This window comes from Erithacus rubecula (assembly GCF_903797595.1).
Source record: "Erithacus rubecula genome assembly, chromosome: 26".
In the NCBI taxonomy this organism is placed as follows: Eukaryota; Metazoa; Chordata; class Aves; order Passeriformes; family Muscicapidae; genus Erithacus; species Erithacus rubecula.
In genome coordinates this window covers 2,142,028-2,163,587 of record NC_136678.1, presented here as the reverse complement: position 1 = coordinate 2,163,587, position 21,560 = coordinate 2,142,028, and the positions used below count along the sequence as shown (strand labels likewise).

Sequence of the window (21,560 nt, the reverse complement as noted above, 5' to 3'; positions counted from 1 at the left end):
GATCCAGGGGCAGCCACAGCTGTGCCAGGGCCTGCCCACCCTGCCAGGAACAATTCCTGCCCAATATCCCATCCCATCCTCTGGCAGTGGCAGCCATTCCCCCTGTCCAGGTCCTGATGAAGAGTCCTTCTCCACTTTCCTTGTAGCCCCTCCAGGTAGTGGGAGGTGCTGTGAGGTCTTCACACAAATCCCACCTCAGTGCCCTTGCCAAACTTCATCAGGAGAAGCCTGGAAGTACATCCAAGGCTGAGGAGGGAAATCAAAGCCAGGCCTGCTCCAAAGCTGTTTTCTTCTGAAGACAAGTAGGTAGAAGTGGAGAGCACTTTTCACAGCACTGACCAAAAATACTGGGGCTTGTTGGAGATGCTGCAGGTTGTGGTCATGGAGTCTTGTCTGTGCTGCTGTAGAACATCACTGCAAGGAGCTGTAGGGATGAACTCTGAGGTCCTCTCAGCACAAATGGTGGGAACAATTCCCTGCCAAACCAGGCTCTGATGCCAAACTGCTCCTAAGACTCTAGAATCCCAGTCCACACTTAATGAAGCAAGGAAACAAAACCTTGTAGCTCTCTATGCCCTGCATGTTCTTTACTCCACATTTAAAACCATTTTAAAGGAGCCAAACAAGTCACATATAATTTATACTTTAATACAGAAAAGAAACCATACATCTGGGGTTCATACACAGCACAGGAGCACTTCAGTACATCTAGAGTAAGACAAAAGTTGACCTTGTACTTGAAGTAGGTGACTGTGAGAGGAGGAAAAGCAAACACTTTTAAAATCTGATTCAGTGTTCCAATGGAACTCACTCTACTAACAAAATTTCAAATCCAAAATGAATACTGACTTGGGAAAGCCAATAAACTCCAGTAGGTAAGTGGAAGTCCTGGGAGCTGGATAATGTCCATCCCATGCTGAAGCTGCAGTTGATTGCACAGGGAACCACAAGCTCCTAGAGGAACTGACAGTCTGGAACTCCCAAGAGGGCCTGGTGCTGTTTAACAAACTTCTGCATCCTGAGAGGCTGAGCTGACCCTGGGCTCAGGGACACACTGGGTGGGGTTGGCTTTGGCTGGGCATGGTACTTCAGCTGTCAGATCCCAAAAGGTGCTGCTGAGGTGCAAATCCCAGCACCTGATGCCCTGACACAGTCCTGAGGAGGAGCTTGAACAACACCCACACTTCAGTCCTTAGAGTAGAACGTGTGGAACCTCCAATTCCAGCTCAGCTGGGCAATACCAACACTCCTTTACTTAAACCTGACACTGCTGGGGAAATAAATACAGCCTAGAAAACAATCACAGAGCCTGGGGGCCATCAGTGCCCCATGGCAGGTTCCTAGGGACAAGCTCCTCCCCTGCTGGGCTCACAGTGCCTCTGTCTGTGCTGAGGAACAGCTCAGCACCACAGCAAGAGTGGGGTTGGTCTGGCCCCTGCTGGACGTTCATGGGCCATGTGTCTTCCTCTCTCCACCACATAAATTCATCTGGAGCAGAAATGGAGTGTCTGCACATCACCCCAGCTCTGTGCAGGCACCAAAGGACACTTCTCTCTACTGACCCAGGGACACACAGGGAGGAGTTTGTAAAAGTAGTCAAGTGGAATTTGGGCATCTGAACACCTGGGACTCTAAAGAGGTCCTGAAATCCTCCCATAGGCACTTCTTTCTAAAAGAAATCCATTTGCTGCACTTGGGAAAGAAGCTAAGAACAGAAAAACTGAAAGAATGGAACTTGTATCCATACTAATGGAAACTAAAATGTGCCTTGGCAGAGATTTGTTACTTGCATCTAAAATTTTCTGCTTGATTTTGTTAATGTTACTTGCACTGAAAACCACAAACACCTCAGCAGCAACCAGCAGCAAATTTGACTGCTCAATCCACAGTGCTCTTGAGGGGAACAATACAAATTTGCTTGATGTTGCAAAAAAGGATTAAACTTTCTAGGGCCAGACTGATACCCACACCTCAGTTTTGCCAAGTCTGACCAAGTAACACCCACACAATCCAGGTTTCAACACCTTTGCCAGAGCAGCACTGACCTGCCCAGCTTTGTGAGGAGCTCTGTCCCTCTCTTTCTTCTTGAATGGTTTCAGCCTTTCTTTGCACCAGCACCATGTTTAAAAACTCTGGTTTGGGTACAAAAAGCCTTTATAGAGCCATCAGAAGGGATGGCTTTGTGAGGCAGCCCTGTTCTGGTGCCCTCAGCTCAGCTGGGACAGTGCAGAACTCACTGTGTGCTCATCAGGGGTTAAGCCAGTTCCCACAGGGAATTCCCACAGGGAACTCAGTGCTGCAGGAACAGGCCCAGTGAGGCTCCAATCCACCTGAGCTAAACCAGCCTGGAGTGTGCCTGTTCTTAGTCACAACTCTGTTGGCCCTGAATCCAAATTTCCAGATCAGGACAATACACTCAGAGCAGTAGAGTTGTTCCCATTTTTCACTACTGAGGGCTGGTTTACTATTGGTATTTCTTACCTGCCTGACAGCAAAATGGCCCAGTCAGTTCCAAACTGGGGAGGAAGTAGATGGCTTTTTAAAGCTGCAGCAGCAGCTCCTTGGAGAGTCTACAGCAATTCTGACTAAGGTTGATGACAGCAAGGATTTTACCCAGGTAGTAAACTGGGAGCTCCTCCACTGGCTTTATTTGTCTTAGCAGGGGGATGGGAAAGACAGGTCAAAGTCTTCAGCATGCACAGTCACCTCTGGAAAGCTTCTTACATCTATCTGGCTATTAACAGATTTATTTCATTGGTAAAATATCAGCTACAGTCTCTTTTGGGTTTTCCTTCAGCAAGATCAACTCATTTTACTGAACTTAACAGAAAACATCCTTAAAAACAAAGATTCCATCTCATGGAGAAGTACAGATGGGGAATTCCTGTGAACAGGCATGTGCTTCCTATGGAACTGCTTCCTCCTTCCCCAGGGCAGCAGTACACCAGGCTGCATCCAAAGCCAGGTGGCAGTGCAAACAGATTCCTCCACGCTCAGGGTTCTGCTGTCACACTGTGCTACATTTCTGCTGGTTGAGGGAGAATATCATCTGTCCTGCTTTGATGTTCACTCCTCTGCAACTCACAAAAACAAAGCTGTGCCTAAAATTGTAAAGTAAAGCTTTGTCTTGACAGGCTCAGAATTTCCTCTCTCATGTCAAACAAGATGTTCCTACACACTTGTGCTCTTCTTTCAGAAGTTTGGATAAAATATTCAGCACCCACAATCCGCAAGCCTTTGTAGCAGAACAACAGGTCATTTCTTTTTGTCTGAAGAGATGTTGCTTTTGATTGCACAATTAAGACTATGGAGTGTGGCTCTTTATTAACATGCTTGAAATATGACAAGGTAGTAAGAGCACGAAGGAGGATAAAGCACCTTGCAGGAGTCTGTGTGCCATCAGCTGGGATGAGAGCCCAGCCAGCAGGACTCTGCAGCTAATCCGGCAGATCGTTCACAACCATCTGGGAGAAGGGGGCGTTCAGCCTGTCCAGTTCATCCACTTGGGGGGGGTGATGCATTATAACCTCGTGGTCCTCTGAAACATCATCCCCCACTGTCACCAGGTTGGTCAGGGACTTGCTGCGGACGCACTGGAAATCCACGTGGCGGCTCTTGCCCTCCTCCTTCTCCCAGGACATCTGGATGAACGGCCGCTGCACGTAGTTGTAGATCACCTCGGAGCGGCCACCAGGCCTCCTCTTCACCTTCTCCTTGCAGGTGGGATACCCTGCAAACACAGACAGCTCTTGGGGTCTCTCAATTCTTCAGACAGAAATCAGAGTGTAGAGATTGAATAAGTTTTAGGGTGAGTTCTAACGCTTTTAGAAAGGTTTCAAATGCCACAGTAGCAGAGCGAGTTCTACTAAAGGCTGAAACACACTGATATCTCCAACAGAGGCTCCAGGCCCACAGTTGTAGACAGGACTTAGGCATAATAGACTTATAGTAAGAATATTGCTGACATTTCTTAGATAGAACAAGAACAGATTCTATGTGTAGTTCTATATGTAACCTGGTGTGCTAAGGAATGAGAATTCTAACAGGTTAAGGAGTGGTGGTCTGAGTTTGCATCTTAGCTTGTTGTAAAAATTCTATATAAGAGTTTGTATTGAGAAAGTTCTTGCTTTTAGCCATTGTGGCTTTTAGCCACTTGCTTTTGCTTTGCTACTGCCACTGCATTTGCCATTGCATGTCTGCTTGCCTGTTGAGACTGACGTGCTTTGTAATAAATAACCTTTTTAACTATTAGCTGCTTTGCTTATTTAAGATTACCTGACAAAGTAGGAGCCTAAGAGCTCTGGAGTTTGGTGCTTAGAGCACCTGAGGTCAAAGAACCACACAGACAGCCACTCACTTTCACTGCACCTCCCAAAGGGACAATAGGGGTCCAGAGCATCCAGACAGGAGTGACTGTGGGGTCAGGGTGGGACACACACACAGAGCTCAGTAGACAAATGCTCAGATTCCAGACAAATACTCAGATTTCACATTCATAATTATTGGCTTGCAAAAGACTGTTCTCTTTTCACGTGCAAAGGAATCCTGGAAGGCTGGACATCATTCAAGAAGGAAAATTTAAAAGCTCCAGGAGCAGGTCATCCCCATGTGCCAAAAGATGAGCCAGTGAGGATGAGAAGGAAAAAGGGGCAGATAAATCAGGAGGACTATGAGGATGTTGTGAGGGTATGTGGGGAGAAAATGAGGAACCAAGGCTGAACATGAGCCCAGGTGGGCAACAAGGCCAAGGGCAGCTGGGCTGTACCAGCCATGGTCTGTCCAGCAGGCCCAGGGCAGTGACTGTCCCCCTGTGCTGGGCACTGCTGAGGCACCTTGAGTACTGGGCTCAGTTTTGGGCCCCTCATAGCAAGAAGGACATTGAGGGGCTGGAGAGTGTCCAGGGAAGGGAGCAGAGCTGGGGAAGGGGCTGGAGCACCAGGAGTGGCTGAGGGAGCTGAGAAAGGGGCTCAGCCTGGAGAAAAGCAGGCTCAGAGGGACCTTGTGGATCTGCACAATTCCTTGACAGGAGGGGACAGCTTGGGGGGGTCAGGCTCTGCTCCCAGGGAACAGGGACAGGACAAGAGAAACAGCCTCAAACTTTGCTGGACAGGTTTAGATTGGATATCAGGGAAAATTCCTCCCCCAGGTTTTTCCAGCCCTGGTGGTGGAGTCACCAGCCCTGGAGGGATTTAAAAAATGTGTGAATGTGGCACTTGGGGATGTGGTGGGTTTAGCAGTGCTGGGTTAATGCTTGGACTCAACCATCTCAGAGTGTTTTTCCACCCTAACTAATTCCATGATTCTCTGACAAGAGGGTGCAGCAGTGTGTGCAGTCAGTCTGCAGGTGCTGCACAGCACCAGCCATTCTGTGAGCAAACACAGCAACTATAAAAATAATTCTCCCAGGACAGAGCCCAGCATTCTCCAAGCTCCCTAAGGGAATGCCTGGACCAGCAGGTGGAAGCATCTGACTCCTGCTTACTCATTCCTCAGGAGACAAGTCTTTCTCATACATGTCATGTACCTTCTACTTTCCTTTAACTTTTAACCCCCCTGGCCAATTTCAGTGGAAGACGGTAAAGGAAAAACACGTAAGTTTTAACTGGTTTCACAAAGATAAATGTAAAACACAGAGTAAACAAGGAAATGCCTGGAGAGCAGAAGAACTCAGGCTGTGCTGGCTGCTCAGGCACCTGGCTGTGCATTTCCCCTGCTGAGCAGCTCTTTACCTTCAATGCCAATGCGAATGTTCTTCAGGCCCCGCTCCTTCAGCACAGCTTTGGCCACGTCCCGGTTCTCGATGTACTTGAAGAATCTGTACAGCTTGGAACTGTAAAGGACTTGAGAAAGAAAAGAGGTGATTAGCATCTACAAAGAGGAATCTTCTCTCTGCTTCTGACATGCCCTGCTGGTGCCAAAAGCCAGGTGTGGATTCCAGGAATTACTTCAGGTGTCTGTTTTTCTCACTGGTACTAATTACACTTCCTTGTGGGAGGGCAGAGATGCACATCACAGTATTGATAGACTGGGTGGTGATGGGAGTGTAAAGCAAAGAATATTCCCTCACTAAGGAGCCAGGAAAAGGCTGAGGGGGAGGCAGAAACAGAAGGACAAGTGCAGTGAGTGCTGGGATTAGTTCTAACTAGCCAGGCATTCTGTCTCCAGAGCACACAAATCAGGGTTCCACATGCCAGCATCTCCTCCTGGAGGAAACCAGTTTGGGAATGTGTCCTTTTCTTATGGCTGGGTGTGGGAAGATAGCTTGAAAGGACAGTACAGAAGGTAATCTCTCCTGATGAATTATAGCTGTTCTGATTACTGAGGAGTGAAAACATCTGTGCCTGTCCAGTGAGTTTGGGTGATATAAAAGAGTGGTCAGCTGGCCACAAGTTAGAGCTTAAGACTGAGAGTCTGATGCAGTTTGAGGTGGAGTCTGCTGGCTGTGCTGTGAGGAGAAAGGGACACGTGGTTGTGCAAGGAACAGATAAGGTAAGGGGATGTTGTGTGAGGGACAGACAGGGTTAGCTAAGGTAAGGGACAGCTTGGGGTTAGCCAGTCACGCACAAGGAAGAAGAAAACTTGCAGAGGAGAGAAGGAGTCAGAGCTGTGCAGAGCTGCCTGTAAGAAAAGGAGTCAGTGCTGTGTGAAGCTGCCTATGAGGGAAGGAGTCAGAGATACCTGAATGGAGTCCATTGAAAGAAAGCATGAAAAGTTTTCTAATAAAGCACTGGTGGGGATGCCAGTCTGTAGGTCTGGACATAATTACTTGTGTTGGGTTGATGTGGCCAGAAATGTGAATTCTGTCCCCATCTGTTGCAGCCGGGTGGGGCAGTGACCCTGATCTCCTGGCACACATTATCTGCTAATGGGCCACCTTTAAACCAGCTGGGCAATCATCTTTATCTTTCCCACAGCCCATCCTCCCTCCAGGAAATATCTCCTGTTCATGGCCAGTGAGTCCCAGTGCATGACTGATAAAATTCCATCATCCCACTGGGAGATGCTCCAGCCAGGGGAGGAGCCAAGCCTTTCCCACCCAGATAAAAACTGAGATTTTGGACAGCAAGTTATTCATCTTTCCACTGGATTCCAGAAGCAAGCCAGACTTTTCCACACCATCTCTGGACCTTCAGAGGAAAACTGCACCTTCTCCAGGAGCACTGCTCCAGCTGAACCACATCTGCCACTGCAGGAGGATGCAGCCACCATTGAATGGCACTGCTGCCACCACCCTGACTGACTGATGGGTGTCAGCTTGGATTCTGACTCTGGCAGGGTTGGCATTGTTCTTTGCAATACTGCATTTCTATTTTAATTTTCCTAGTAAAGAACTGTTATTCCTAATTCTCGTATCTTGCCTGTCAGGCCTTTAATTTCAGAATTATAATCATTTGGAGGGAGAGGGTTTTACATTCTCCATTTCAAAGAGAAGCTTTGAAGATGGCAGACACCTGTCCTCCAAACCAGGACATTCATGTGTGTGGAGCAGGTGCAGAGCCCTTACTCTGTGAGTACTCCTCTCCCATGGGGGGTGGGTGATCCTCATCCCAGTCCACGGTGTCCTCGTCGGTCAGCACCACGATGTGACACTCACGCTCCCCTTTCCTGGCACTGTCCACCATGATGGGCAGGATCAGCTCCTCCAGGTAGCTGTCAAACTGCTTGTGAGCCCCATCATTGGAGAGCTCGTGTAACAGAGCACCTGAGGGGACACACAGCACAGCATGAAAATATCTCAGCTCTGCACTTCCCAGATTCCAGAGCACAGCCAGAATTCCTCTTCAGACAAAACGCTCAACATATGTTCAGACACACTGACAGCCTCCAGATCCAGAACTGGCAAAGTCAGAAGTGCAGGCTGCATTTCAAATGGGATGCAAATTTCACTGCAGAACCATTCCATTCCCATTAAAAACCCACCACGCTCCAATCAATACAGTGAAACAGTAACAGACTGAATAATTAATTCATTATGATACTTAACTTGAATTTCCAGCAATAACCTCTGCCCTTGAAAGTGCATTTTGCTGCCTTCTCTATGATCACTCAGAGAACAGGGCAGGAAATTCCACCCACAGCCTGTGTTATGATACCACACACCCCTCTCAGTAGAGTGCCTTTCACAGACCTGCCAGTGTTAAAAGTGTTTTTTTTTGCCAGCATGCCCACCAAAAAGCTGCTCCAAATCAAATCCCTTCACAACCAGGAATTCTACTGCTCTCCAGATCTGGTATCCTTGGCTCCTGCTCTGCCCATCAGCCTTTAGCTTAAATTATTCATGATTCTCTGGTACATTTTGGATAGGGGCTCTAATCCTGCTTTTAGCCTTCATTTTGTTGGCAGTAACAGCAAGCTCTGCCCAGCCTCTGTTAGAAAAAGAGACTAAAATGTTTATAATTTGCTTTTGGAGCAAAGTGCCTGTGTTCTGAAGGTTTCAGTCACTTCACTTTGGATTGCAACAGCCAAAAAATAAGCTGTTTAAATGCAACTTGAGCCCCAGTGAAATCCACATATTCATGCTTAAACTAAAGCACAAGATTAAGAATGGCACTGAATCAGGATCAGAGTGCTGAACACCCTGCAGATGATCTCCTAAGAGTTGATTTCTCTCCATACTTACTTAAATCTTGACATTTGATTGTGTTGAAATCAAAGTTTATGCAGAGGTAATCACATGTGTCTCGAAGGTCTGGGATGGAAATCCCATCAGGGCAGTTAATGATTCCAGTTTTGTAATAATCCTGTGAATAAAAGCACAGTTTTTGGAGAGAAAAATTAAGAACAACTTGGACTATGACAAATCTTAATTAGCTTTTTATTTTGTTTACTAATATTGGAGAGATACTTAAACTATTTATAGCTTTGAGTAAAATAAAATAACCCTTCTTGTCAAGAATCTACATCTTTTGCAGGGTCTGATAAATGATGAGCTGCAGTTAAAATTTTTCCATGCATCTCCTATGCAATATGTATTTATCTGCAACCACAAGGTCATGATACAGCTCAGGAATTACAACAGCACCACACGAGCGAATATCTGAAACACGGACTTCTACCAAAACCTGCTATATTTTTTCTTCAGAAATCACAATGCAAACCATCAAACCAGAGTGTGCCAGGGGGTGCACTGCCTGGAGATGACTCAGCTGTGCCAGTTTCTCTCTTTTGTGCCAGGTGCAGGCTGCCCTTACCAGCACGGTGCGGAACACGGCCGAGCTGATCCCTTCTGCGATCTCGTACTCGCCCTTCTCGTTTGGCCGGGTGAAATTGTATTCCCTGCCTGGCCCAAACATTCTGAAGAGGTAAAGAAACATGTAAGTGCATAAGGACATTGGAATGTATTTATTCCAGGGACAAATTGATGTACTGGGGTTAAAAATATTCTTGCCTGTGAGGGTGAGGAGGCCCTGGCAGAGATGCCCAGAGAGAATGTGGGTGCCGCAGCCCTGGCAGTGTCCAGGGCCAGGCTGGACAGGGTTTGGAGTAACCTGGGATAGTGGAAAATGTCTCTGATCATGGCAGGGGGTGAAATGATTTGAGCTTTAAGGTCCCTTGCAGCTGAGGCCACTCCATGATTCTATGATGAAGCCCAGCAGTGACACAGAGATACAGTAACTTAAACCTCCATTCCAATCTCTTCCTTAGGAAATAAGGACAAGAGCTGGCTCAGGGAGGCCTGGCCTCTGTTGCTAAGGCTACTGCACCCTAAAGAACTAGCCAAAAGAACAGATCAGTCCTAGGGCAGAAAATCCCCCTTCAATAAAGTCCTTGCACTGACCTACACCAGGTAACTCCACATGGCTTTACATGCCTTGTTTTACACAATAACCCATGCAAGGGTCAGTGACACAACAGAGCCCTTTGGTCAGAGAGGGGGGAAAGAGCTGGAAAACACAGCACACGAGGATTTCTTGGTGCAGCAACAGGCTCCAACCTCTCAGCATGAGCTGAGTAACTTTTCTTTTGAGAGAGTGTCAAGAGGTGGCAGCAGGAGGGGATGGAGCATTATCATATTCCCCATTCAGGAGCAAGGTTATCAGCTGGGGACAGATGCTCAGCTGACAGAACAGGCAAACACTTGGGGGGGAAGCAAAAGGAGACCACCTCTGGCTAAAAGTGTGCATTTTCTGATGGACATGGACCAAAGGAAGACTTATCTAGAGAACTACCAACTCTCTATCTGGTCAGGTCTTCTGGGCTTCACTCACAGCCAAATTCTGAGGTCACCGTGTGTACAGATGACATCACAATACAAACATTACATGTTTATTCCATTAAAAAAAAGAAGTTAGACTGTCTTGAAGGTACCAGAAGTGACCCACCTTCCCAGCATGGTGTCAGGGTGAGCAGTGAAGATCTGGGGGTTCACTGCAAAGCGGGTGCCATCCACCACCAGGGTCACTTTCTCTGGAGCTACTGTCTGGGAATTGCTGCTTGAAGACAATGCACAGCACCCATGGCGTTCCTGGCTATTGAAATATTCCAGCTGCCTCTTATTTCCCTCTGGGATATGGCAGGTGTGAGGTTCTTCAGGAGCAGACAGCATGCCACTGATCTGGGGACTTACTGGGCAGGTGGTGTGTCGGCATTCAGAATCCAAACCTGAGGGACAAACAAACATGGCAAGGGGAAGAGAGAATTAATTGAAAAACATCATTTCATAGTAACACTTCCTACTGAAATGAGAAAACTGAGTCATGCAATAATTAAGGATGCCATAACTGTCAGGGTGATGTTATATGACATAAAATTAAGCTGTTATTGAACTGAACCAGCAGCTGGATGTTTTGGTGAGCCATGGGGCTTAATGTTCCCTGTCAAAGCAAGATAGATTCAGATCTATCTGAAGAGCAGGAGCACAGGAATTAAGCAAGGCCATAAACACAGAGCCAGCCTGCTGGCAGGACTCCCACAGGAAGCTGAGCAGCAGCACACACCTCAGCAGAGTGGTGAAAGGCAGCAGTGCCCAGTGTCAGCCCTGGTGGGCACACAGGACTGTCCAGATGGCTGCAGTGGATCTGATCAGGGCATTGCTGTGGGGTGGGCTTGCCAAGATGCTGAACTCTGCTGTGAACTCCTGTCCTTTAGAGCAGCCTGGCACAGGCAGGGCACATACTCCCCAGTGCACACTGCCCTGTGACACTGGAACATTTTCCAAAACAGAACACCCCTTAAAGCCCAAAAAATAAAATCCCTTAGAGATTATGAGCTTGAGGGCATTATCCTTACCCTCAGTCCTGGGAACTGCAGGGCTGTGACCTCCTAACACCACAGAACTTTCTTCTGACTCATGGGCTGCTACACTTCTGTTTTCCACAGGACAACTGGACTCCAGATTCCTCACCCAGTCTGTGCCCCCAGCACAGTTCCCATTCATGCTGGGCCTCCGTGCTGTGAGGAGTTGGTGGCGTTTCCTAAGAGAAGAGCTGGAGAGAAAACCCAGGTTGTTAGTTTTGGAAGAAACTCCCAAGCAATGAAGTTCAAATCCCTCCATTTGCTGCCACGAATAAGGTCCCTCAGGCTCAAAAGACATTTCTTCAGGGATTTAACTGTTTCAGAGGCTTATGGTGCTAGTTATGCTAGTTACTCTCACCTGGAAAGAGGGGAAAAAAGATTTTAAAGTAATCAGGGGTCTACTAAATCTATTTAATCTATAGATCTTCACTTTTTCTAAAGCTAAGTCTAAAGCCACTGATGTCTTTAGATCAGATGTGTCTTCCTTCAAATACCTTCCTGGCAACTTCTCTATACCTCTACAGAACTTTAAAAATATTTATATTCTTGACTCCCAGCCCTGGACAAATGAGCTCTGGAACAGGTTACAGCCTGAAATATCAGATTTTCCCAGTTAACAACTCAGGCATTCTGAGGTTTGACCAGGAGGTTCCCTGCTCCCACTCATTGCTTGGTTTTGGTTTTTTCTTCTTGGTTTATGCTCCCCCCAGTATTTAGCCCACTGCAGTCTCACAAGAAACCCTTGCACAGTGCAGTACAGCCCCACAATGCTTTAACCACTGCCACTCACAGCTGCAATGCTCTTCCAGCACATGCACAGACACAGCTTCCTTCCTTCCCAAGAAAAATTCCTCCTCCTGTCTTTGAGATCCACTTCACTGCTTTGTGTCTCCTAACAGATCAGATCTCTTTGCTGTGGCTCTCCCTCCTTCTCTCTGGTGTTTGTTTTGCCCTGGACAAGAACCAGCTCTCCTTTCTTGGCTTCAAGTGTTTTCCTTTCACTCTCTCAAACATAAAACACCAATTTCCTCATTAATGAATTTTTCCACTTTCCCCCCTGCAGAACAATTGTCCTGTGCCCTTCCTTGGCTGAGGGAAGACTGCAGGGCCTGTGGGTGCCATCTCTGATGCCTGGCAGAGACAAAGCAGATAAAACACAGCACTAATAAAACAGCAAAAATGCCAAGTCAGAGCTGCTGAGTTTCCTGGGCAGCACCTGCTGAGGGGGAAGGCCCTAATGAGCAGTTCAGTGGTGAGTTTCAAGCCCATTGTTACTGTCAGTCTGAATTAAGCATTTTATTTTTAGTTATAATTAAAAAAATGTACTAACAATTCATTCCTTTTGTTCTGTAAACCCAATTTTAAGTTTCCAGCATTATTATATCTGTATATTAAAAAAAAAAATCTGCTGCTTACACATCATGTGATGGTCATCCAAAGAAGATTTTTGGCAAGAACACCATTTCTTTTTTTAAAGGCTCTGGCTGGCAGCAAAGTGACACAAGGAGCCCTCAAGGGTCCTGGAGCACTGCCTCTCACCAGAACACCCAGTGTAGGGAAACTCCCTCTCCCCACTCCTTCCAGGCTGCTTTCCTGTCCTGGCTGCCTGGACCTTGGACCCCCCAGCAGTCCCAGCACAAAGCCCTGTGGATGCTGCCCTGTACCTGGGAACAGGCTCATGGAATATCTGGAGTTGGAGAACATTGGTGTGAATCCACCTCCCTGCTCCCTGTGGGAGCACCCACAACTGAGCTGTGTGGCCAAGCATCCATCCTCCAGGGAGAACCATGGACTCCCTGAGCTGGAAGGGCCCCACAGGGATCATGGAGCCCTGCACAGACAGCCCAACAACCCCACCCTGCCCCAGGAGCAGCCTCAGGCTCTGCCCATTCCCTGGGAGCCTGCAGTGCCCAGCACCCTCCGGGGGAAGAACCTTTCCTAACATCTCAAGTGGGATGGACCTGGTCACACATGAACTAATTTTTCCCTGAACAAACTCTGTATGGACACCCTGAGCAATCCTTGCCCTCTTCTCTTGTGTGTCAGAGCAGCAAAGGGGTGGTAGAAAGTCCAGCAGTGCTGGGCAGTGGGACACAGGGGTGTGCAGGGAAATCTAAATATGAAAACCCACATACTCTAAAACACCCTGGAGGGAAAAAAAGCCAAAGCCCAACCCCCCCAAAGCCTTTAAATCAATTGCAGAATTGACAATATGTCCAGTGGAACAAAAAATCAACTATTCCCCTGTCTCACAGCACTGTAATTATAGTGAGGAAATGGAGTTTTTCAAGACTGCAAATGTTAAAGTAATTATACAACCAATACTGTGATTTCAAACACATTCACTGAATTATTACATTGTATGTTTTGACCCTGAGATTAGCTCAGTTGGCTGGAGCATGATGCTGATAACACCAAGATTGGACATTCAATCCCTGCATGGGCCATTCACTGCAGAGTTGGATTTAATGATCCTTGTGGGTCCCTTTCAACTCAGAACATTCTGCAACCTGTAATCTGAACCAAAATGCTCTAAAATTTGGTAACTGCACTGAAAGCCAAAACCTGTTTTTTAAAATGCAGGTTGATTTACTTAGGGAAAAGTATTTTGAGATGGGGAAAAGAATACTCTGGTTGAGCAGATACATAATCACAACCCCAACCCTTAAGGGGAGCCATCCTTGAGACTTGCTGGCTGTCAGGAGAAGTCCCAAACCAGGCTGGAGGGACCTTGCAGCACCTCAAGGGACACCTCCCACCAAAACTCAGCTTGCTCAGAGCAGCACACACCCCACTGGGCTGTGACTCAGGAACTCTTTTCCCCCCACATTAACATTCCTATATTGAAACAATACCCCTGACAAAGCTGATGCCACCAGAGAACAGAATTTGCTCTGTGAGCTGACAAGAACTGCATTAAGGAAACAAGATAAAATTCTTGGGCCCCTTTCTTCCAGGAGTGCTCAATTGCTGCAGCTCTGCCAACAAGCTCCCCTTGCAGTGCTTGAACAATCTCTTGATTATTTAATGCATTACTCAGCAGAGAGGAGAAATTAGGCAGGAAATCAGATCAATAAGCAGAGTACATGAAGGCAAAGAGCAGCTTTATTCAGGGACACTTAGACTCCATAAGTTCCCCAGAGCTCTGCCTTACAAGCCCCATTTAAGTGATGTCAAAAAACAGACTGAATTTCACAATAACCAAATTGGGTTGGGTGAATGTTGAAAATTTAGTTCATCACCTCAAACTCTGAATTAAAAGCAGAGACCCTGCACACCCCTCAGCAGAGTCCTTAACTACAGCAGCTCAGAAATTATTTCCAGAACTATCACCAGCTATGCAGGAACTAAAATGCACCAATTTTCCTTTGTCATTCCCCCCCTTCTGCTGCTTAATCTGCCAAGCAGGATTGTCAGAGGAAAATGCTCCAACTGTTTGACACCTTTCTCCTTTTCTGTTACATGAAATTAAGCACCAGCAAAACCTGCTAAAAACAGCTGCTCTTTGCAAGGTGGTGGCTCTCCCAAACATAAGATGACTTTCCTCTTTCCTGGAAGTGGAACATCCAGTCCTGATCATCTGTCCCAGCTCAGGCTGATGGCATTTCCCTGTCTCCTCTTGGCATGCCCAAATCCTGCATGTCATGTGTCAGCAGAATTGAGGGAAATGAGAAAAGATCTTTTGGCACATCTGGCTGGTACAATAAATCCCCAAATGAGTCGTTGAACGTGACAAATATATTGCAAACACACCCAGAACCCAGTGGGGAAACAGGAACATAAAGACTTCAAGGCCAAACTCCTGCCTGACCAGCTTACAAATGTCCTGGTTTCCTTTCATGCCCAGGATCAAGGAGAACTGCCCGTGGCGAGAATGAATGCCTATAAATAATAATTAGCACCATTCAGCTTCAAAGCTTTTTACAAATATTAACTGCTCATTGCTCCTGAGAGCCCTGGGTAGCACTGCAGGGAAGTGTTTTATGAGAGAAAACAGGGCAGTGAGCAGGCACCCTGATGTCTTTCCTCACTTTTGTGACTCGGTGTGCTCAGATCCTGAAGGATCAGGTAAGGAGCAGTCCAGAGAGGAGATGAAATATGGGAGCTGGGAGCTCAGGAGCAGCAAAAGCCCCATGTTACATTCAGCACTAGAGATCAGAGAAAGGCTGGGATTTTAAATTTTCTAAAGGGAATCAATATTAGAATCAAAAATAAAAATTCCCATCTGGCTCTGGCCGCTGGTTTTGCCATACTTGGAACATGTGGGCTCCTCCTTCCTCTGGAACACAACAATGACAAGAACTGCACAAACATCTCTGTTCTGGTGGCCCCACTGAAATCATCTCTATTTGAACTCATCTAGAGCCTTATTTTCTGTTCAGGCAAAACCATGGAAATCATATTTAAATTGTTTTTAATCACAACGTGGAAACACTTTAATTTTGCAATGCACCATTGGTACAAACAATTCATACTGCAAATGCTTTGCAGAGATAAAGAGGCTGATCCCTGTTCTTTGCAATCCTTAAGGAAATGTTCTGGAATGCAAAGAGACTGTCACATCTTCAGCACATTATCCTTCCCCACCCTGAGGAGTCAAAAACACATCCAAAACCACTTCCCAAGGCACACAGCTCTCACCTAATTCCTGCAGGAGCTGAATGGCTTCACTGCCATGAAAAAAAACTCAAATACTCCAACGTGGCCAGCAGAGAAAACTCATTTAGATCCAGCACATTCATTAAGCAAGATAAAAAACAAAAGCATCAATACAAACGTGCTGGTTTCTACTTTTTATTTATTGTATTACATAAATACAATATTTCATCTTATTTATATATATATACTCCTTATCATTGGAATTTTTTTAAAGAGTCATTATAGAGAATTTTAGGTATGAAGAACTTTACAGAAACTGCAAAGAAAAACCATGAAAATCCTAGCTGCCAAAATCCACTGAGGAGTAAAACCCTGACAGCTCATAGAGGGTCTCACTGTCATCAGGCATGGCCAGAGAAAAGGTGTAAGAGAGTAAAAATAGTAGAAATGAGTGGCTTTACTGCACCTCTTGTGAGGAAGGAGCAGCAGGGAGTGAATCAGCTGCTGAACAATCCTCCCCTCTCCCTAAACCACAGCCTAACCATCACGACTGAAATAAAACTCTCAACAACTCATTTTTTAAGGTGACAACACTCCTTTAAGTCTACAAAAACATTGCCATGTACAATTATTCCCAGAAATCTGAGCAAGCAGGAAACACACAGGGCGTGCCTGACCCAATTGCACAGCCCTGCACTGGAACAAGATGGATTTCTAATGGAGCTGCACGTCCTTGTACTGTGCCTAAAGCCTGGCTTTAATTTGTGTCCTGCTTTAACCCCAGATGGCAACTGAGCCCCAAACAGCCACTGTTCACTGCTCCCTGTGGGATGGGGGGAGTGACTGGTGGGTTGAGATCCAGATATTTTAATAGCTAAAGGAAAGGAGAAGGTTGTGTGGAGAGCTCAGAGCATCTTCTAGGAGATAAAGGGGATCTAAGGAAGCCAGAGAGGGGCTGCTCACAATGAACTGAGTGACAGGACACAGGGAATGGTTTCCCACTGGCAGAGGGCAGGGATGGATGGGATATTGGGGAGGAATTATTCCTGGAAGGGTGGGCAGAGCCTGGCACAGGGTGCCCAGAGCAGCTGTGGCTGCCCCTGGATCCCTGCAAGTGTCCCAGGCCAGGTTAGATGGGGCTTGGAGCAGCCTGGGAGAGTTGAAATTATCCCTGCCCATGGCAGAGGGTGGAATATGATGGATTTTAAGGTTCCTTCTAACCTAAGTCAGTCTGGCATTCTACAACTCTGTAAAAGCTGCACATGTAAGTAAAGCAAAAAAAGGAATTAATTCCCCACTTTCCTTGGGCAGGAATGTGTTCAGCCATGCCCAGGAGAGCAGTGCTCCATCACCTGGGAAGAAAACCACCATAATTTCTAACATCCCCCCTTGCTCTGTATGCTGATCATGATGCCACAAGGGGTGGATTATCCCTCCCTGGGTCAGCTGGCCTGGCTGTGTCCCCCCAGCTCCTGTGTAAAAAACAAACCTGGCTCTGTGTGAGCTCTGCTCAGCAATAATTAAACCACCCCTGTGTTATCAACCTCTTTTCTCCAGCTAAAATCCAAACCACAGCCCCCTAGAAGCTACTAGGAAGAAAACAAACTTTCTATCAGCCAAATACAGCATAAATTCTTAAAAGGTCTCCTTAGAATATGCCAAAAGTTTCTCTAAACACAAAAGCAGAGAAACAAATTAGCAATGATTGGCTTTCTACTTTGGAGAGAAAAAGGGCAATCTCATGGGATTAAGATAAATAAAAAGTGTTTCCTGTACCTAAGAAACACTGTAAGGTCTAAACCACAGCAGGGAATGCAGCATGGATATAACAATCTCCCTGGGTAGTATTGGTTAAGTAAATAAACAGCCATCAAACTTGATATGAAAAATTATAATATTGGCCAGTAGGTAGCAATCCAACTTAGAATTTTCATAATAACTCTGCTTCTGATCATCAGATGAAGACTTACCCAGAGAGAGAGAAAAAGACAAAAACCCAAGGATTCTGCCTGTCAGCTGAGTTCACCTGCACTAAAAACCTCCCAGCTGCAGGGAGGCATCCCAGAGGGCTGTGCAGTGACAGGAACTCATCCAGTAAAAAGACAAAAAGTGAAATGTTCTCTGTTAAAAAATTAGACCAGACCTGATGGCTCATTCTGTAACTATGAAGGATCTTAAAGCCCCCCCAGTCCCACCCCTGCCATGGGCAGGGATCTTCCACTACCCCAGGGTGCTCCAACCCTGCCCACCCTGCCAGGGAACAATTCCTCCCCAACATCCCATCTGTCCCTCCAGCACTGGGAAGTCACTCTCCATGTCCTGTCACTTCAGGCTCTCATCCCAAGCCCCTCTCCAGCTCTCTCAGGGTCCCTTTAGGCACTGTAAGGGGGTCTAAGGTGTCCCTGGAGTTCTCTCCTGATGTCCCTCCCAAGCAGGGAAATCATTTCCAGGCTGAGCCCCAGGCACTGCCCTGTGCACCTGAACCAACAGAGATGCTCAGGGCCAGGTGAGACTTGGCAGGTGTGGGGTTGCCACTCCCTGGCACCTGTAGATAAACCTGGAGCACTGAGAACAACATGGAAGTGCATTTACCTGGGCTGCACCAGAGAGAAAACACCTAACTGCAGCTCTTCACAAACCTCCTACTGATCATTTCATTTTCCCAACACAAACACAAGCAGACAATAAAAGCTGATTTATAGGTTGGACCAGCATAGGCACATGACAAAAAGCTTTCCCCTTGTTATGAAATAACTCTATCAATATACAGAGGATTCATTTTCCATCTGGCTTCAAATGATAGATGGAAAATCATGTCCAGCAGGCCTGATGCAATGCAGGACAGCCTGAAAATGTTGGCAAGAGGCAGTAAGGAGGCTGATGAAATGCTTGATTGTTTCTCCCATTCTGTGCATAGTGCTGCACTGTTAGCAAAGTTTATTGACTCATTTACTTGAGGCTCAATAAAAATCTACTGTTTCTACAAATGCAATTCAAAACTACAGTTGGCAATATGGGTTTAAGGGTTTAACACTGTACTTGCACACCTTGATTTATGACCTGGGGGTCACCAGGTCCTTCTGTCACCACCAGTGCTCAGTTTGTGCTCTGAGCTGACCCCTCACCAGTGCCCCACACTCACAGCAGCTTTTCTTTTGCCAACTTACAGTCACCAAGACTGACACCTGCAGAAAAATAATGGAGATTTATTAACTGGATGTAACCTATCACAGACTTTCCCAAAATAGGAAGGTCACACCGTGGCAGCCTCATCAACAGAACAGATGAAATGCATCCAGCAATGTTCCACCATGGGAGCAAAATTCCTCAGCACAGCAACAAGCTCCTGTTTTTTTATTTCCCTCCCTCTGAGGCCCAGGGTATTAATGTTAGAGAGCAAACCCAAGCAAACTGTAAAGGTGTTTCCTCACAATACTGGAATAAAGACAGTCATCTGAAAAACTGTATTTGATCCTCATAAAGAGCTTCTTACCACTATGGCAATGGCAGCTTTGCCCCTGCTATCTGATTCAATTCAGCATTTTTAATAAAGCTGGCCATGCCCATACAGAACACACACCTCCTTCCTTGGCAGAAGGTTAGAGTGTTCAGATCTGATTAGAAAAAAAGGGGAAAAAATGTGGCAAAAGATGAGCTGTTGCAAATATAAGCAGAGACAGGAAAAACAAATGTTCCCTGCTAAAATAAACAACACTGAGCTAAATAAAGTTTTAAGGCAGGTGACACCTGTGAGTTACACTCTCTTCACCTGTGATAAATTAAGCTACAAATCCTCAGGTGAAAGCCTGTATCAGGAGCAAGTGCTGCAGAAAACAGCTTGGCTGCACTCTCTGTTCAACCACTTGCTGCAAAAGTACTTCTAAAGCTTTCAGAAAATCCCACAAACTTCAGCAAAGCACAAAAGCAAGAGTCGCCTTATCCCTTTGGATTAAAAACAAAAAAAAAAACAAAAAACTTTTATTTCTCAACTTTGGTTCTTAGGCAGTTAAATCAACCTTGGATCCACATTGCCAGGATTTCAATTCCTGCATTTATATTACAAGAAGTTTTTCAATTATAAACTGCAGCAAACAGCATAAGGACAGGAGGATTTCTGTAGGAGTTCTAACAGAGAATCTGATCCACCTGCAAGAAGTTCAGAGCAGAATTGCTCACCCACATTTCTGGTGGAACCCTCTGCCAAGCACCCCTCACTTACTGCCGGCTCATCCGTGCTGGGGCTCCCAAATCCCAGGATCCCAAATCCTGCTGGAGCACAGGGAGGCACCAGGCCACAGCCAAGAACGGCAGTTTAAACCCTTGTAGCAGCTCTGGTCACTCCCCCAAAGCCCAGGCAGCTGATTCATGGAAATATTTCAGCTTAAAAGTCCCTGCAGCTAATTCATGGAAAGTTGGAATATTATCTGTGCTCTAACAGCTTTGGGTCTTTTCAGTAAAAGCCTCCCTAATATCTTTTTCTCTCTCTCTCCAGATTCCTCATTCAGTTTTTGAGGAATTGTGTGGTAGAAAATTCTATTAAATATTCTATTACATATTCTATTACATATTCTATTCTATTTCTATTCTATTGTATTCTACTCCTATTGCATTCTTATTCTATTCTATTCTATTCTATTCTATTCTATTCTATTCTATTCTATTCTATTCTATTCTATTCTATTCTATTCTATTCTATTCTATTCTATTCTATTCTATTCTATTCTATTCTATTCCTATTTCTATTCTATTCTATTCCTACTTTCTATTCTATTCTATTCTACCCCAGATGCCATTTGGTAAAACACCCTCCTGCCACATATCCCTTAGAGAGGAATCAGCCACCAGAATTTTTGGTTATGTACAAAGAATGTGGACATGGATTCCTAAGCCCAGGACTTGGGCCCAAACAAATTCACAGTAATTGAGGATAAAATGAATTATTTTATCAGTGTATGGCTGAAGAGCCTCAATAAGAACCACCACTTTCCCTCAAGTGCTCTGGTGCCATACATGTTTATATCTCCTGAAAATGTTACCCTCTGTCAGCTCAAATATTAAATCAATCAATTCTATTTAGTACTGCTTTCCTTTAAGATACAGCTGGATTGCTCAGAGACTGCTCCAAACACAATTCCACAAAACAACAGAATCAAAGCTATCACATATCATCAATAATACATAATTTTTAATGCAGAGAGTCTAAACAGGCAGGAAACTTTTCCTCATGCCAGTGATAAAGCACATGTCCTGACAAGTCTGAATGCAAGACAGCTCCTCATTGCAAACAAAACAAGCAATACAACATAGAAAAAAACCCCAAAACAAGTCACTAATTTGCTAACTTTTATGTGCAAAAGCTTGCTATTACTTTTGGTTTGGGGGACAAGATTTTATTTCTTTAATTTCCAATTCTCTCATCTGTATAGATACAGGTGCATTAAAGCACCTGTGGCTTGGTTAAGAGGCTGGGGGAATGCAAACAGCAAGAATCTCTAATCACCAAGAGATGTTGTCCCACACCAGTGGGAAAAAATATGTATATATTTTTATACACAATTTACATAATTTCTATAATTTATAAATTAGCTTTTATCATTTCCCTATTTGTTTTTAGCACAGCCACTGTCCACTGTGGATCTCTCAAGATGAGCACTGGTGCTTTACCAGTGTGTTTTGAACAACATAAATTTCAATTAAGTAAAAAATTAAAAATTCAGCAGAGACAA

The 21,560-nt window shown here is 45.6% G+C and overlaps 2 protein-coding genes across 5 annotated transcripts in view; one reads left to right on the top strand and one right to left on the bottom strand.

The window, feature by feature from the left end:
- Positions 1 to 21,560, top strand: part of BNIP5 (BCL2 interacting protein 5) — a 70,511-nt gene that overhangs the window by 20,779 nt on the left and 28,172 nt on the right. The gene's annotated exons all lie outside the window — the stretch shown is intronic.
- Positions 628 to 21,560, bottom strand: part of KCTD20 (potassium channel tetramerization domain containing 20) — a 41,199-nt gene continuing 20,266 nt past the window's right edge. For 3 of the 4 annotated variants that reach the window (XM_079327169.1, XM_079327170.1, XM_079327168.1), the window contains exons 2-8: positions 11,230 to 11,426; positions 10,323 to 10,602; positions 9,192 to 9,294; positions 8,621 to 8,741; positions 7,505 to 7,702; positions 5,730 to 5,840; positions 628 to 3,730 (exon numbers count right to left, since the gene is read on the bottom strand). In XM_079327169.1, the coding sequence (XP_079183295.1) occupies positions 3,438 to 3,730; positions 5,730 to 5,840; positions 7,505 to 7,702; positions 8,621 to 8,741; positions 9,192 to 9,294; positions 10,323 to 10,602; positions 11,230 to 11,377 (1,254 nt within the window). In that variant the 5' untranslated portion in view covers positions 11,378 to 11,426 and the 3' untranslated portion in view covers positions 628 to 3,437. Of the gene's footprint in view, positions 3,731 to 5,729; positions 5,841 to 7,504; positions 7,703 to 8,620; positions 8,742 to 9,191; positions 9,295 to 10,322; positions 10,603 to 11,229; positions 11,427 to 20,053; positions 20,075 to 21,560 lie in introns of all 4 variants that reach the window. The other variant, XM_079327167.1, reaches the window with a different exon arrangement.